The 14380-nt window shown below is 40.1% G+C and overlaps 1 protein-coding gene across 2 annotated transcripts in view; it reads left to right on the top strand.

Moving 5' to 3' along the window:
- The window catches only part of Tnks (tankyrase), a 142565-nt gene that overhangs the window by 39807 nt on the left and 88378 nt on the right, over positions 1–14380 (top strand). For both annotated transcript variants that reach the window (XM_034519890.2, XM_076914025.1), the window contains exon 3: positions 9352–9447. In XM_034519890.2, the coding sequence (XP_034375781.1) occupies positions 9352–9447 (96 nt within the window). The remainder of the gene's footprint in view (positions 1–9351; positions 9448–14380) is intronic.

Here is a 14380-nt window from a genome sequence, read left to right as displayed (position 1 = left end):
AGGCTCACAAAAATTACTGAAATGTAGTTTAATCTTGCTAGTTTGTCAACTTTGCATGGTTTCTGATGTTGTCAGTTATGTGTAGGCATTGTTCTGAGGTCTGTGACAGTTTTTGTTTTTCTACGTGAGTGGAGACTTCTTGAACACGTCTTCTATTAGTGATCTACTAGTGCTGACACAGTAGCTGTCAGTATGGTTTGTGTCGGGGTTGGCTTTAGTTATAAGGCTGTTCATAGCGTGGTAGCACTTGAGTCCATCCGTGTCTCTTATGTTCATTTCTTTCCCATTGTGTTTGTGAAAATACCCTTTGAGCCATTTTTTTTAATTTCAGTAATTTTACCATCAACTGTTTCTAATCTAGTTAAATGCTCAGAAGGTTTAAGTTAATTAAATATACATAAAAGCAACATTGAGTCTTAATGAAGTAAACTGAGTATTTTAAGTACGTTTTTTTCTTTTTGTATTGACATACCTGTTCACCTCTGGAACAAGCACTCTGATCAAAATGAGCATTTGCACTGCTCTCGGAGGCTTTGGTCTTCCTTTCCCTTGCTCCCTGCCATCTCTAGTCAGTAATTGATCTAGTTTCCCTTGAAATTAGAAGTTACTTTTCTGTTCCAGCAGGATTTGTTGAAAAGACTGTTTTCCACAAGTGAATCACTGTCTTAGTTACTCCTATTGCTGTGAAGAGACACCATGACCAAGGCAAGTTAGTGAAGAAAGTATTCAGAAGGTTAGTTTACTAGCATCACAGCAGGGAGTATGAAGGCAGGCAGACGGGTAGGTACACAAGTGCAGATGGCACTGGGGCAGGAACTGAGAGCTACATCCTGATCTCCAGGCAGAGAGAGACACATAGACACAGACAGGCAGAGAGAAGGGGAGGAAGAAGGTTGAGGGGAGACAGAGACAGACAGGGCCTAGCAGTGGGCTTTTGTAACCTTAAAGCCTGCTGCCAGTGACACCTGTACTCCAACAAGGCCTCACCTCCTAATACTTTCTAAACAGTTCCACTCCCTTGTGACTAAGCATTAAATATATGCGCTTATGGGGGCTATTCTCATTCAAACCACCACAATCATTTTGTCCTTTGTTGAAAAATGGGTTGGCTTTGTATATATTTGTCTTTTTTTTTTTTTTTTTTTTTTTTTTTTTTTGAGGGATGGCTCAGTGGTTAAGAACACTAGTTGCTCTTAGAGGTCTTGTTCACTTCTCAGCACCCACACAGTGGCTCACAACCATCTGTAATAGGATCTGTTGCCCTCTTCTAATGTGCATGAAGACACAGCACTTGTATACACAAAATACATAAATAAATAAATCTTTTAAAAAAGCATTTTAAAGAAAAAAGAATTTTGACCTTGAAGTCACCCTTCCCACCCTTGACCTAGGGAATGGTAGTTACTCATAGCTACGGTGGCCTAGGAGGCATTTTGCTTCACTAGCTGTAGCTGTGTTAATGAGATCTGTAGAATTTTGTACTCTCTGAAGGCCAAGACTGTTTCTCTCAGCACTTCTCTCCTCTGATATATTCTAACCTAGAGCAACTACACAATGCTTTTACGCCTCTGGTGTCCTGGGGTACCCCAGGACTAGTTTATACCCACATTTCCTCATCCTGAGGTACACACCCCTCATGATGTGGGGAGAATGTTATTTAAAGTTATTAATTTGGGTTGGGTTCTGGGCTTTTCTTGCTGCTGTTTTGCTCCATGAGACCTAGGGAAGACATTTTTTTCCTGAATTAGTAACTGGCTTCAGAACAGTGCTGTCTTCTACGTGTCCTACTTAGGGTTCCCTTTGCCCTCCAGTTCCCTCCATTAATTTTTGAGCCGTCTCAGTAGCTACCACTTGAGGTTGCATTTAGTTTTTGTTTTAAATCTCATTACTTTTCATTGTTTAGCACCGAAATGAGTTAACTGGCATTGCTCAAAATTGAAAATGCTTGCCCCACACTTCTATTTTAAATTCAACAAGCCAAATTATTATATACATTAGCGGTGGTTACTTGAAATTTTATGTTTACTGCTAGTAGTAAATCAACACTTGATAGCTTAAAAAAGTCCACCCTACCATAATAGTAACACTTAATCTCCCTGTGAGCTTGACTGTTTAGTGCTCTGGTAAGTAAAGCATATCTTGAATGAAAAAACTAAAACATTTTTATGTTTTTGTACAGTTTTTTTTTTTTTAAAGATTTATTAACTTTCTATCAGTGCTCTATCTGTATGTACACCTGCCTGCCAGAAGAGGGCATCTGATCCCATTACAGATGGTTGTGAGCCACCATGTGGTTGCTGGGAATTGAACTCAGGACCTTTGGAAGAGCAGCCGGTGCTCTTAACCACTGAGCCATCTCTCCAGCCCCATTTTTGTACAGTTTTTAATGTTATAACTTATGCCATGTGTGATATGCTATTATATATGTACTTATGTTGAAGAAACTATCACTGTATAATCGAGAACATTGTATATTCTAGTTAAGAGGGAAAGACACAGCATCTGTCACTTAGCAATCTTTTTGTTTTGATACAGTCTTATATAGCTCAAGTTGACCTTAAGCTAACTGTAGCTAAGGATGACCTTGAACTTCTGATCTTCCTGCTTCTGCCTCCAGAGTGCTGGGGTTTCAGGCATGTCTTCAGTGTGCTTGGTTTTGTATAATGCTGGGACTCAAACCCAGGGTATTGTGCCTGGTCGGTCTGCACTCTACCAAATGAGCTGCTTCTTAGCCCCTCATTGCTTGAGTCCCAAGTGTGTCAATGAGAGCTCTAAAATTGAAGAGTATTAGTTCAAATTTGGTTCTTTAGTATATATTTTGCTAAAGAATGAAAAATTTTTGTTGCTTAGGACAAAACTGAACAACAGTGGCTGATGAGATGGTTCAGTGGGTAAAGACATTTGTCACCAGGCCTCATGACCTGAATTTGATCCCTGGGATCCACCTGTAGAAGTGATTGTCCTCTTACCTCTGCATTGTGTCCCCACCCCCAGTAAATGTAGAAAAAAAGCTAAGGACCATTTCGATGTATAAAAAAAAAAAATAACTTAAAAATAACTTTCCTTGGGGTTGGAAAGAAGGCTCAGAGAACGGGGTTCAGTTTCCAGCACCCACTTGGCAGCTCATTGCCATCTGTAATTTCTCAGGTGACCCAACTTTCTGGCCTCTGTGGGGCACTGAATACACATAGCGCCCAAACTTACATGCAGCAGAGCACTGGTACACACTGTTGTAGTTTGAGTAGTTACAGCCTCCATAGACTTACGGGTTTCAGTACTTAGCCCGTAGGGAGTGACACTGTTAGGAGGTGTGGCCTTGTTGGAGGAAGTGCGTCACTGTGGGGCAGGCTTTGAGGTCTTCTGTGCTCAAGCTAGCATGTTCAGTGTGGCATACAGTTCTTTCTGCTGCCTGGGGATCAAAATGTAGAACTCTCAGCTCCTTCTCTTGTATCATGTCTGCCTGGATGCTGCCATACTTCCCCCCATGATAATGGACTAAACCTCTAAAACTGTAAGCCAGTCCCAGTTAAAGGTTTTTCTTTGCAAGAGTTGCCTTGGTCATGGTGTCTCTTCACAGAAAAAAAAAATATAAAAAAGAAAAAGAAAAAAGAAAACTCCTAGCTAAGACACATAAAATAAAGACAACATAAAAATCTAAAGTAAATATTTGTATCCCTGAGAAGTAAGCTGTTTACAAATATTAGGAACATGGAGCACAGAGCCTCAGGTTTTCTTTCAGTGTCACCAGAGCAAATACGTGGAGACTCTAAACTCACAGAATTGTTAGTTTTTAATACTGTTGTGTTTGCCACTTAAAAAAAACACTTACACACTTTTTCCTCCATTGATTTATTTCTTCTTTTTACATCCTGACTGCAGCCCCTCCCCACCCCAGGCCCGCCCTTACAATGTCCTTATCCCCATGTAGCCCCTCCTCTTCTCCTCAGAGATTTTTAAATTGTCTAATATTGCCTGTGGTTAATATAATGTGTTCTGAAGCACTTTGGGTTTTTTTCTAGAATTTGGCACACTGAGGCTTTACATTAACTTTAACTTCCTTTTTAATTTGTAAGAATAATGTAGGTGGTTACATTTAATAGTTAAAAATGAAATGAATCAACATGGCTAAAGTTGTGTTTTCTGAATCTGAACAGATTCTGGGCAAATAAATAAAAATTGAGTAGGAAAATCACCTACCATAGCTCATATGAAATGTAACTGAGGACCTGGCCCTGCCTGAGTTAGTTATGGCTATCTTTTGTGTCAGTTGCTGCAGTTTTTCTAGTCTGCCTATTTGGAAAGGCGATAGGGAGATAATTGTCCATCAGTAGAAAAACTAGGAAGATGTGTAGTGGTTTATGGTCGGCTCATATGACTCTTGAGGTTGAGGCAAGAGGATCATGTGTTGGAGGCCACGTCTCAATAAATAAGTGAATAAAGTAAGGGAGTTTGAATGGCCATGATACTCATTAATTTACATTCTAGGGTGTTCATATGTTTTTTTTTCCCTCACACCGTTCTTTGTATTGTATTTGCGTATTCTGAGAGGCTTGTGGTGTTTGTATTGACCATACAACATGAATTCCCAATTGCATTTTGTGCCTATAGTTAAATTACCTTTGATGGTTCTGAACTTGGAAAGTATATTTTGAGGCATCCGAGTTGACACACTCCTGAATACCATGTGGCGTTCCTGAGATCCGCCACTGTCATCTTTGCTTGTTGTATATGTCATCCTTCCCTTATTAGAATGTAGTGCCAAACAGGCCGGGGCCAAGAGTACTATGAAATGCGCACATGACTTTTCCCGTCACGACCCGCTCCGCTGTCTCCGCTGTGTGTAGAGAGCACATTTGCTTTGTTCATTTTCTAGTCAAAGGCTGTTGAGGTTGTTCATAACTCAGCTTCTGTGAGAAGCTTCCGTGAAGCTCCTGCAGGCATCTGAGATGGAGCTTAGGTGAACACTCAGTAGTGCAGCAGCGGCCTGTGGCAGGGCTGATGTTTAGATTTTGGAGGAACTTGCATTGTATCCAGAAGGGTCTGCATTTTAAACTGTGCTTTGATATTCCGAGTATCTATTAGGCAGTGGTATTGTCAGACATGAAGCTCCGCCTCTGAACATTGTTTTTCTCTCTTCATTTACTTTGCATTGGGAAAGACAGATTTAGACCCCTGTTACTTTAATGCAGATACCTTTATACCTAAACTTTATGGAGTTAATTTTTTGATCTACTTCTAATAAACTCTTGACAGTTAGATATTTTCTAATATAGATTTTTGTTAACAGCAGTTGGTTCAAGAAATTCAACTGCTCTTTCCTATTGCAACATTGCCCTGCCATGGATGTGCCTATGTTCAGGTCCAAGGAGAGCTAGGGGTGACCACAAAATGTCTAAAAGCCACACATTTCAGGCAGGACAGTTGTTACTTTTGAAACCACCTAAACCAGAATAAAACTGGGAGTAAACGGCCAATTTCTCTTTCAAAGTAAGACCCTTATAAGTAAAATCCTGTTAGAAGGATTGAGGATTTAAGTTTCTTTTGTGGGGAGCAGTCAGGCTTTCAATACTTTGCCTCTACCACTTATTAAAAATTGCTGAATCAAAGCTCCCATTATGTAACTATCATATCCTGCTAAGTAAAAATGTTTTCCCCTCCATTTAAAGCAGGATCTGGTGTTCAGGCCCAAGTATGAATAAAGGCAGTGCTTTTAATGGCAGTTTTTTTTTTTTTTTTTTTTTTTTTTTTGTTTCTCTCCCCTTTGCACATGATCACTCAGCAACTGAGCCACAAGCATTTGCCACCTTTCTCTGATTCTTGAGTCTGCTTTATGATTGAGATCCCTTATAAACCAATTGGAACTTTCCAGGATGCACCAATGTGACATTTCCTTCCGGAATTAAAAAAAAAAAAAAAAAGTTTTTGCAAAAGCTGATTATTTTGATTGTATAGTCAGGGATCTGAAGAGGAATTCACATACATACGGGGATTCATTAGAGGGGTTTGGTCCAACTATTCCAACAGTGGCTGTCTCTCAACAGAAAAGCCCAAGAAGTATTCAGTTGGTGAGGCTGAATGTCCCAGCAGAGCATATATGAACTTGCCAATGAGAATTGTACTTGTCGTCCTTGAGCGAAAGCTTCTTTTCCATGTCCTTGGAGTGGGCTGCTACAAGAAGGTTGGCCCAGATTTAGATTGGGTGCTCTGATCCTACCTCAAAGGATCCAGTTAATAAAAATCTCTCACAAATGTGCCCAGCTGCTTGGTTTGTTTGTTTGCTTGTTTGTTTTTAAGTTAATTCTAGATGTATTCAAGTTGACCACCAGTAATAGGAAGATAAAGTAACAATAGCTTGATGTTGTTACTATTCTTTAACTCTTGAGTCTCTTTAGAAATCAAAAAAAAAAAAAATGTTTATTGCTACATTAAGGAGTTAAATGATCCACAGCAGTCCCCTCCCTACCAGTGTACACAGGACAGACACATGGTAAGACTCTTAGTGGATGCCTGAAACCTTGGGTAGTGCCGAGTCCTCTATCTGTACTTTTCTGTACATATGTATACACAGAGGAGGCTGTAAGTGATCGATATTGCAATTTAATCTGCATGGCGTCACAGATTAGGAGTAGCATCTAATCATAAGAATTACTATACTGTAGTGGAAGTTACCATAACTAGTAGCTCTAGGGTTTCCTTACCTAGATGTGCTACAGCATAACTGCCGTGGACTACTTTCCCCTTCCTCATAGTCTCAGTGACAGATTTGTCCTTACAGAGATCAAAACTCACAGTTTTCTTCTTAAGTTGAGAACTTTCTAGTTCTCGTTTAAAGAAAGCATGCTATGCTAAGCTGCTTTTTGGCACATTTGAATCACCAGCAACTAGTGTCATTATGCTTACACTTTGAGGCTATTACTAAATAAAATAAGAGTTATTTTACCATCAGCCCTGTGACACTGTGCCCGTTGATCTGCTAGCTGAAATGACTGCTGAGTGACCGGGGGAGGGCAGCACATGCAGTGTGAGTACCCTGGACAGAGTGCTAGTTCACCTCGTGGGTGGATGGAGCAGGGTACTCAGACTGGGGCATGGTATGAAGCTTACATTTAATATTTTAGCCTACGATTGGCTGAAGACAACTGAAAATCATGGAGAACTGCAGCTGATAGGCGAATGACCACAGAAGGTCTGCAGCTCTCTGTGTCTTCCCAAGCATGGCTTGTTTTAATACTACACATGTGAAAATACCCCAGATCTAAGGCGAGAGGTGTGACCACTTCCCTTCAGACAGCTATCCATTGTAGCAAAGCTATAGCCTTGATGGCTTATACATCACAGAAAGAACGGCTTTACAAACAACACGACTCAGTACTTAGTAATATGAAGATCACCTTCCAAATTTCAAAAGAATGTATGGACTTAAGTGTAGGACTTAGAATGAATGAAAACTTGAGAGTTACTAGTAGAGGCTCAAAGCCTATAGCTGAGTGTTTTAAACAGCTTTTGTATTGGGTGGGGTCAGTGGGGATATGTATCAGAAGTTGCTTGTTAGGAGTGTGCTTGAGTGCATGAGAGTATCGATGTTTCTGGATTTAAGAGGGTCTATATTGAGTGTTTTTCTTTAGCCACTCTCCACTGTATGTTTTGAGACAGTATCTCTCACTGAGCCTGGGATACACTGATTTGGCTAGACTGACCAGCTAGCTTCAGGGATCTCTCTGTTCCACTTCCCCAACAATGTATGACAGTTGAATGCTGCTGGGGCCACTTTTTATGTGGATGCTAAGGACCAGAACCTGGCTGCTCATGCTTATGTAACAAGCATTTCACCAGCCGAGCTACCATGTCAGCCCTAAAGATCTTATGTAAGGTATACGTATCCCTTATCTAAATAAAATGTGCGAGGCCAAAGCACTTTGGAGTTCAGACCCACCCCACCCCAGAATTTTAGAATATTTGCATATATATATATAGAGAGAATGAGATGTTTGGAGGTTGGAATCTAGGTCTCAATAGGATATTTATTTGTGTTTCACATATAGCATGGTCGGTCTGCACTCTACCAAACGAGCCTCTTCTTAGCCCCTCATTGCTTGAGTCCCATGTGTGTCAATGAGAGTTCTAAAATTGAAGAGTATTAGTTCAAATTTGGTTCTTTAGTATATATTTTGCTAAAGAATGAAAAATTTTGTTGCTTAGGACAAAACTGAACAACAGTGGCTAATGAGATGGTTCAGTGGGTAAAGACATTTGTCACCAGGCCTCATGACCTGAATTTGATCCCTGGGATCCACCTGTAGAAGTGATTGTCCTCTTACCTCTGCATTGTGTCCCCACCCCCAGTAAATGTAGTAAAAACCTGGAAGTGATTCAGTATACACTTAAGTGTTCCTCTGTCATAGGGTCAGCTGTGGTTATGGAGGTGCTCAGAGGATTCGCTCTCCTCACCTCCTTGGATTTCAGGGTTTTGACTAAAGATGCCTAATCTGTTCACTGTTTAAATATCAGATGGGCAGTAGCACTCCAGTAGTCTCTGGGGCTCTGCTCTTATACAGCAGAGGTAGTTAGGTTGGCATTAGGTACTTACCAAAATGCCATATCCATATTTTATTTACCTGCCCATTAATTTATAAGAGGTTCTGAATCTTAAGAATTCTCTGTAGTTTTTTTTTTTTTTTTTTTTTTTTTTTTTTTAATGAAATACCTTTGTTACATGTACTTTAGTGATTGGATTTCTAGTTCTAAAAATTTGATGGAAGATCATAATACAGGAGATAGTTCTTTTTTGTAGCATGGCTGCAAGAGCTGGAGTTGCATGCATTACTGTGTCTGCTAAACTTCTGGAAGCGAGCCAGTGTGTCTATGGTGAGTTTCATATGTAAGCACTGAGCCACTAAAAGCCTTGCACAGGGTTACAACTCTTCTGAGAGAGGAAGCATTTGGAAATTCAGCAGTGAAGCAGCAGCAGCAGCAACAAGCAGTCACAGTGGTAGTAAAGATAGGGCAGCTTCAGCTAGCACATCTCACAGAGCGAGTCAGTGAACAAGCACACAGCTCCCATGCTGCTGCCTCGGGAGGCAAAGCTGGACTGTACAGGGCAAGCTTCTAGTTTCATGGTTATGATGTCAAGTCATGTGATAATACTGTACCTTAAGTTGCCAACTTCGCTTTACTCTAGAGAAGATCCTTTGCTGCAGTGCTTTTTTTCCCTTTTTCTTTCATTTTTCTTTTCTTGAAAGAGAAAAAATTGTGCAATGTATGTTTATGCCTACACCATGTCGAGGCGACACTTACCAGTAAATAATCTCTGTATCCCCGAGGTAAGATACTGTTTCTGCTTTCCCTGCACAGTGCTGCTGCAGCACGGAGCCGATCCAAACATCCGGAACACCGATGGGAAATCAGCTCTGGACCTGGCAGATCCTTCAGCAAAAGCTGTCCTCACAGGTAAGGAACCAGAGCTAGCAGACTGATGGTCTAAGATTTTCATGCACTGAATAGTTTCCCACTAATGAAGCTAAGATAATACTAAATACCTTATTGATTGGATGTGTATCTTAATTCATTGTGTTGAGATATATTCCTATATATGTGTGTATATATATCATGTAGATTGATATATATATTAATTTTACTGCTTATAGCACTGAGAATTACAGCATTAAATCATAGCGTTTCTCATATTTTGTCAGTTTTATGGCTTACATCACAGTTCTCCTCTACCTTCTCTTCTCGGTTGGTTTTTTTTAAGCCCTTCACTGTTGAGCAGACAAGGGCATTTGTGTTATTGTCAAAGTAGTTTTCATTGGAAAGACAACCTGCTGCCTTATTTCTGGGGTGAACAGTTAAACACTCTGGTGCTTTCCTCGCCCACTTTTATATATTTTATTATGTCTTTGCACTTTTTACCCTGATAGCCAAGTTTTTTGGACTGCAGTAATATATTATATTGTCTTTTTACTTCTGATAATGCAGATTTAGGGCTTTTCAATTTTATTAAAGTAAATGCCAAGAACCATCACAGAGGAGACCCTGAGGGTAGAAAGCACCCCTAGTCACAGTCTGCACGATTCTGTTTAAGGGCCAGGTCGGGAGCTGCTGCTCTCATTGATCTTCGGTCTCAGTGCCTCAGTGCCGCATGGCTCTGTTTGTTTTGTTCTCAGCATCCTGGCCCTGCTGCCTGTGCCCTCCTTTACTTTGTAATTTGGAGCCTCTTTGTCACTGCAGTGCTAACAGTGCTGTTGTAGATTGTGTGGAAGTGACTCTTAACTACGGGAGATCTGTTTAAGTTATCAATCTGTGCTGTGTACTCTTAACAGAGATTGTGAAGGCATTTATGTACAGAAAGCTTTAAAAATATATGGAATTTTGTTTAATTACTCTACATGGAAAGACAACTTCCCACTGTGCTAAAATGAGTATAATGACTCTTAAATCAGAGTAATCTGATATTTCTCAATTAATTAAAGATTAAATGAGTTGCTGCATGAGGAGAGCATATACCAGAGGAATAAAGCTGTTTAAATCAATGGAGATAAAGTTAATGCGTAGTTTTACATGATGAGATCAGGCCTACCTGATTTGTCTCCAACCTGCCTAGGTCCTGAAACCTTCAGTCTCTTATTAAACAGTGGTGCACAAAGGTAGAGCGGCTTTCAGTGGTCTCTGGCCAGAAGAGAAATTCAGTACGGAAACAGCTCCTCTCAGAGGAGCTGCTTCAGTATGTGACAAATGCCAAGCAAGACTGTATTTCTGAGTGTCCTCCCCCTGACCTTTCCTCCTCTCCATCTCTCTGCCTGCCTGTTCATTTGTTAGGGGCATTTAATGCATCATTGGCTTTAGGACTGTATTTCTACTTTTTGAAAGACATAAGTTTAGATATAAGCTATTAGCTGTAAGAAGCCGTCTCCTAATTTTCACTGCAGGTCAGAGAAGATCATTTAAGGGGAGAGCTTTGGCATGCTAGCTTGGAGAGGCTGGAGCAAGGTGGAGGACAGATAGCTTGTCCGAAGTTGATTTGGACACTATCTAGCATTGCGCTTTACGTAGATGGGGAGATTCTACATTCTACATTCTTCTTAGTAACAGACCTACTACTAATATTGTTCAGCTGCTACTGGCACTGTTCCTTTTAAAACTATTTTTTGAGGCAACTTTTCTTTCAGTTGTGGTTTAAGGTAAAAAGTTTAGAATAGTAGTAGTTTTCTTGGAAATATGAACTATTTTACTGCACATCTATGCTATATAACACGCAGTGAGGAAACACTCAGGTGAGCTGGTTCACAGTGGTTTTCTGCCCAGATAGGCTTGCTACTAAGGAATTCTTTCTGACGGAGTTACGATGGAAGTATTATTTCCCAAACTACACTGTAGAAGATTAAGCATCCCTTTACAAAGGGAAGTGGACTCAGGGCACAACCCAGTGTTGTCTAGTAAGTGCAAAGCCCATGTTCAGTCCTTATCACACTGAAGGACAGGGAGGCTCTGAAAAGGATAGCTGAGGTGTTATGCTTTCTCTGAGTCTCATTTTTATTCCAGAGGAGTTGCAGTGCCATTATATAACTTGAGTGATTTTCTTTCTTTAATTTCTCTGTGGGTATTTAGGTGCTGAAAATCTGATAGTCTTATCATTTGTTACAAGTTTGCTGCATTAGCCAAACAATGTGCATGTATACTTTAAAGCAAATTAATAAAGAGAAATTCTTTTTATAGAGCATTAAAAATATGTGTTTGATTGATTTTGTTTTATATATAAAGAGCAAACAGAGGCTGTCAGTCTGACAGTTGACCATTACCACATAGCCTTTGCTTTGGATAGTGCCATTAGACATTTGAAAGAGAAGGCTAATTGGAAGGACTGGTTCAAATGTTTGCTGAACTATTTGAGTGAATGATAAAGTTTATAGAAGTCTAAAAGGTTTTAGCTTTTGTTAATTACCTGAGTTCTAGGTAATCAGCTGGGGGACTTGGAAACAGTGTGGGTTTATTTGTGTATTTTTTGTGTTGGTTTTAGAATAAGAATATAAAATGCCAAAGTTTATGTAAATATTGTTGGGCAAGATATTTGGTATGTTATAATTTTGGATTTTTAAGAGTAACAGTTTGGACTTTTTCTGTTTATAAGAAATACGTTTGGAAATAGAGGGAAATAAGAAAAACATTAAAAAAAAAAGATCATATTTTCCCTTAGAGATGGCATTGATGTACCTTGTGTAGTCTTTGCTTTTCTACTGTATACAGCAACATGTTATATAGTACTGAATACAATATGTACATATACATGTTTGTGTTTTGCTAATGATTGATATTCATACCTGACATGCAATATTTGAATTAGTGGTGTGGATATATGCCTCTGTGCCCAGGCCTCTGTGCATTATAGACAAGCACTCTACAGACCCTATTTTTTGCTTTTATTCATCTTTGTGACTTTGAGATCTTCAGTTTCATCAGAATTGTGCTTCTTTACCATATTCAGGATTAGCACCTAGAAATGGGTGTTTCTGTTCTTGACTTGAATGTGTGTGAAGGTCTGTTTGGATTGCCTGTGCTATAATTTTGGGAATGCCTAACCATGTTAAAAAAAGGCACTGCTAGCCAGGCAGTGGTGGTGCACATCTTTAATCCTAGTACTCAGGAGGCAGAGGCAAGGTGGATCTTTGTGAGTTTGAGGCTAACCTGGTCTACAGAGCAACATCCAGGGCAACACAAACCCTGGCTGAAAAAAAATCATAAAGAGAAAAGAAAAGATATTGTTTCTTAGCAGGACTAAGTAGGATTTTTTTCCCCGTGTAAAGTAAAATCTCTGGGGCACTATGGGAAGGATGGAGGGTGTCAGTGGGATGAGTCAGGAAAGGTGAAAACTGGCTAAGACTGAGAGTTTACAGAAGGACAGATGGCCCAAGACATGTTTATTGTTGGCAAGATCAATGATAATTAGAATATGAACTGTGTGTGTTTCTTTGGGCACAAGGTTGGCTTGGAAATTGGCCCTGGTACCTTTCTAGTTGAGATTGAGAAACAAGAATAAAGAAGAAGGATTTTTGCACAAAGGAGCCTGAAAACTAAATAACTCTTCACTCTTGTAGCCCCAGCACTTGGTAGACTGAGGTAGGAGACTCACTGCAAGTTTGAGGTCAGTTGAGCTACTTAGAGAGTTCCAGGTTTCTCTGTATTATGGAGTAAATACCCTGTCTCAAAAACAACACAACAGCACAGCCCAAACCAGTAAGAAACCTGAGCTTGAGCCCATTGTACTTGTAAAGAGTTGCTCATCTGTGGTTGCTGGGTAGCCTGCTGTGCTGCAGTGGTCAGCTGTGGCTCCCCATCTCAGAGCGTGTTGAGGAGTGGGGTGAGTGCCTGGAGAGGCTGGCATGCTCACTCAGCAGTGGATGTCCGGAATCCTCCTCCACTGCTTTCCACTGCTTCTTTAGGTAAGTGGGATAATTAATGAGGACTTTAAGGATCTGGACTCCGCCTGTGTAGCTTTGACCACTAGGGGTTCACTCAAGGAAAGGGTTCTCATTATTTCTTACACTTTTCATCCACCTTCTTGGTATTAGGCCTACTTGCTTGCTGTACTTTCAGATTTCTGTACCTCTCGTTTTTCACCACCTTATGCCTTAGCCTTGGGACCCAAATCTTCATCCTCTTCCTTGACAACAGTCACTATGGGGCTCTGAATCTCAGTTCTCTTCACTGTCGTCAGAGTAGGCTTTACGGAACATAAATCTGCATCGTGTTCTGAAAACATATGTATTCCTATTACCCCTGGATACAATTCAAATTCTCCAGCTACGGCCTGTCATGATCTTGCTTATATCTTGTGTATTTCAGTCTTCTATTCTCTGCTCCATATTTTCATACAGTTGGGTGTTTCTTAGACACACAAGCTCTTTTTTTTGTCTGCAATAAACATGGCTCTAGATGAGTATACATGATATTTAAAACATTTGAGTTATTGATAAATAAAAGACAGGTAAAATAATGTAAGTAGGCCTTAGAAGAGTTCTTGTCATAATACACATACTACTTTTAATTTCTAACAATGTTGGAAGACCACAGCACTCTAGTATTTCAAGCTATTCATAATCAACTGTCTTTATGTATAATTAAAGTCATCAAACTTATATCACCATTAACCCAAATGATGGCACACATTGTAATACCATCCTTGAGCTTTGTGGGAGAGAAGGCAGGGGATAACAAGCTCAAAGTCATCCAGTATCCTATGTCAGAGAGCCCCAGGGCAGAGAATGGAGCTGGATACATTGGATACTACTATGTTCTTAGCATGGAACCCCTGTCCTAAAAGCGTAAGGAACGCCCAGTGAGAGCCTCCATTCATCAGTAACAGTATTGTGAAGCCCAATAATTTGTT

This window comes from Arvicanthis niloticus, chromosome 16, assembly GCF_011762505.2.
Source record: "Arvicanthis niloticus isolate mArvNil1 chromosome 16, mArvNil1.pat.X, whole genome shotgun sequence".
Classification (NCBI taxonomy): Eukaryota; Metazoa; Chordata; class Mammalia; order Rodentia; family Muridae; genus Arvicanthis; species Arvicanthis niloticus.
This window is presented reverse-complemented; position numbering and strand designations above follow the sequence as displayed.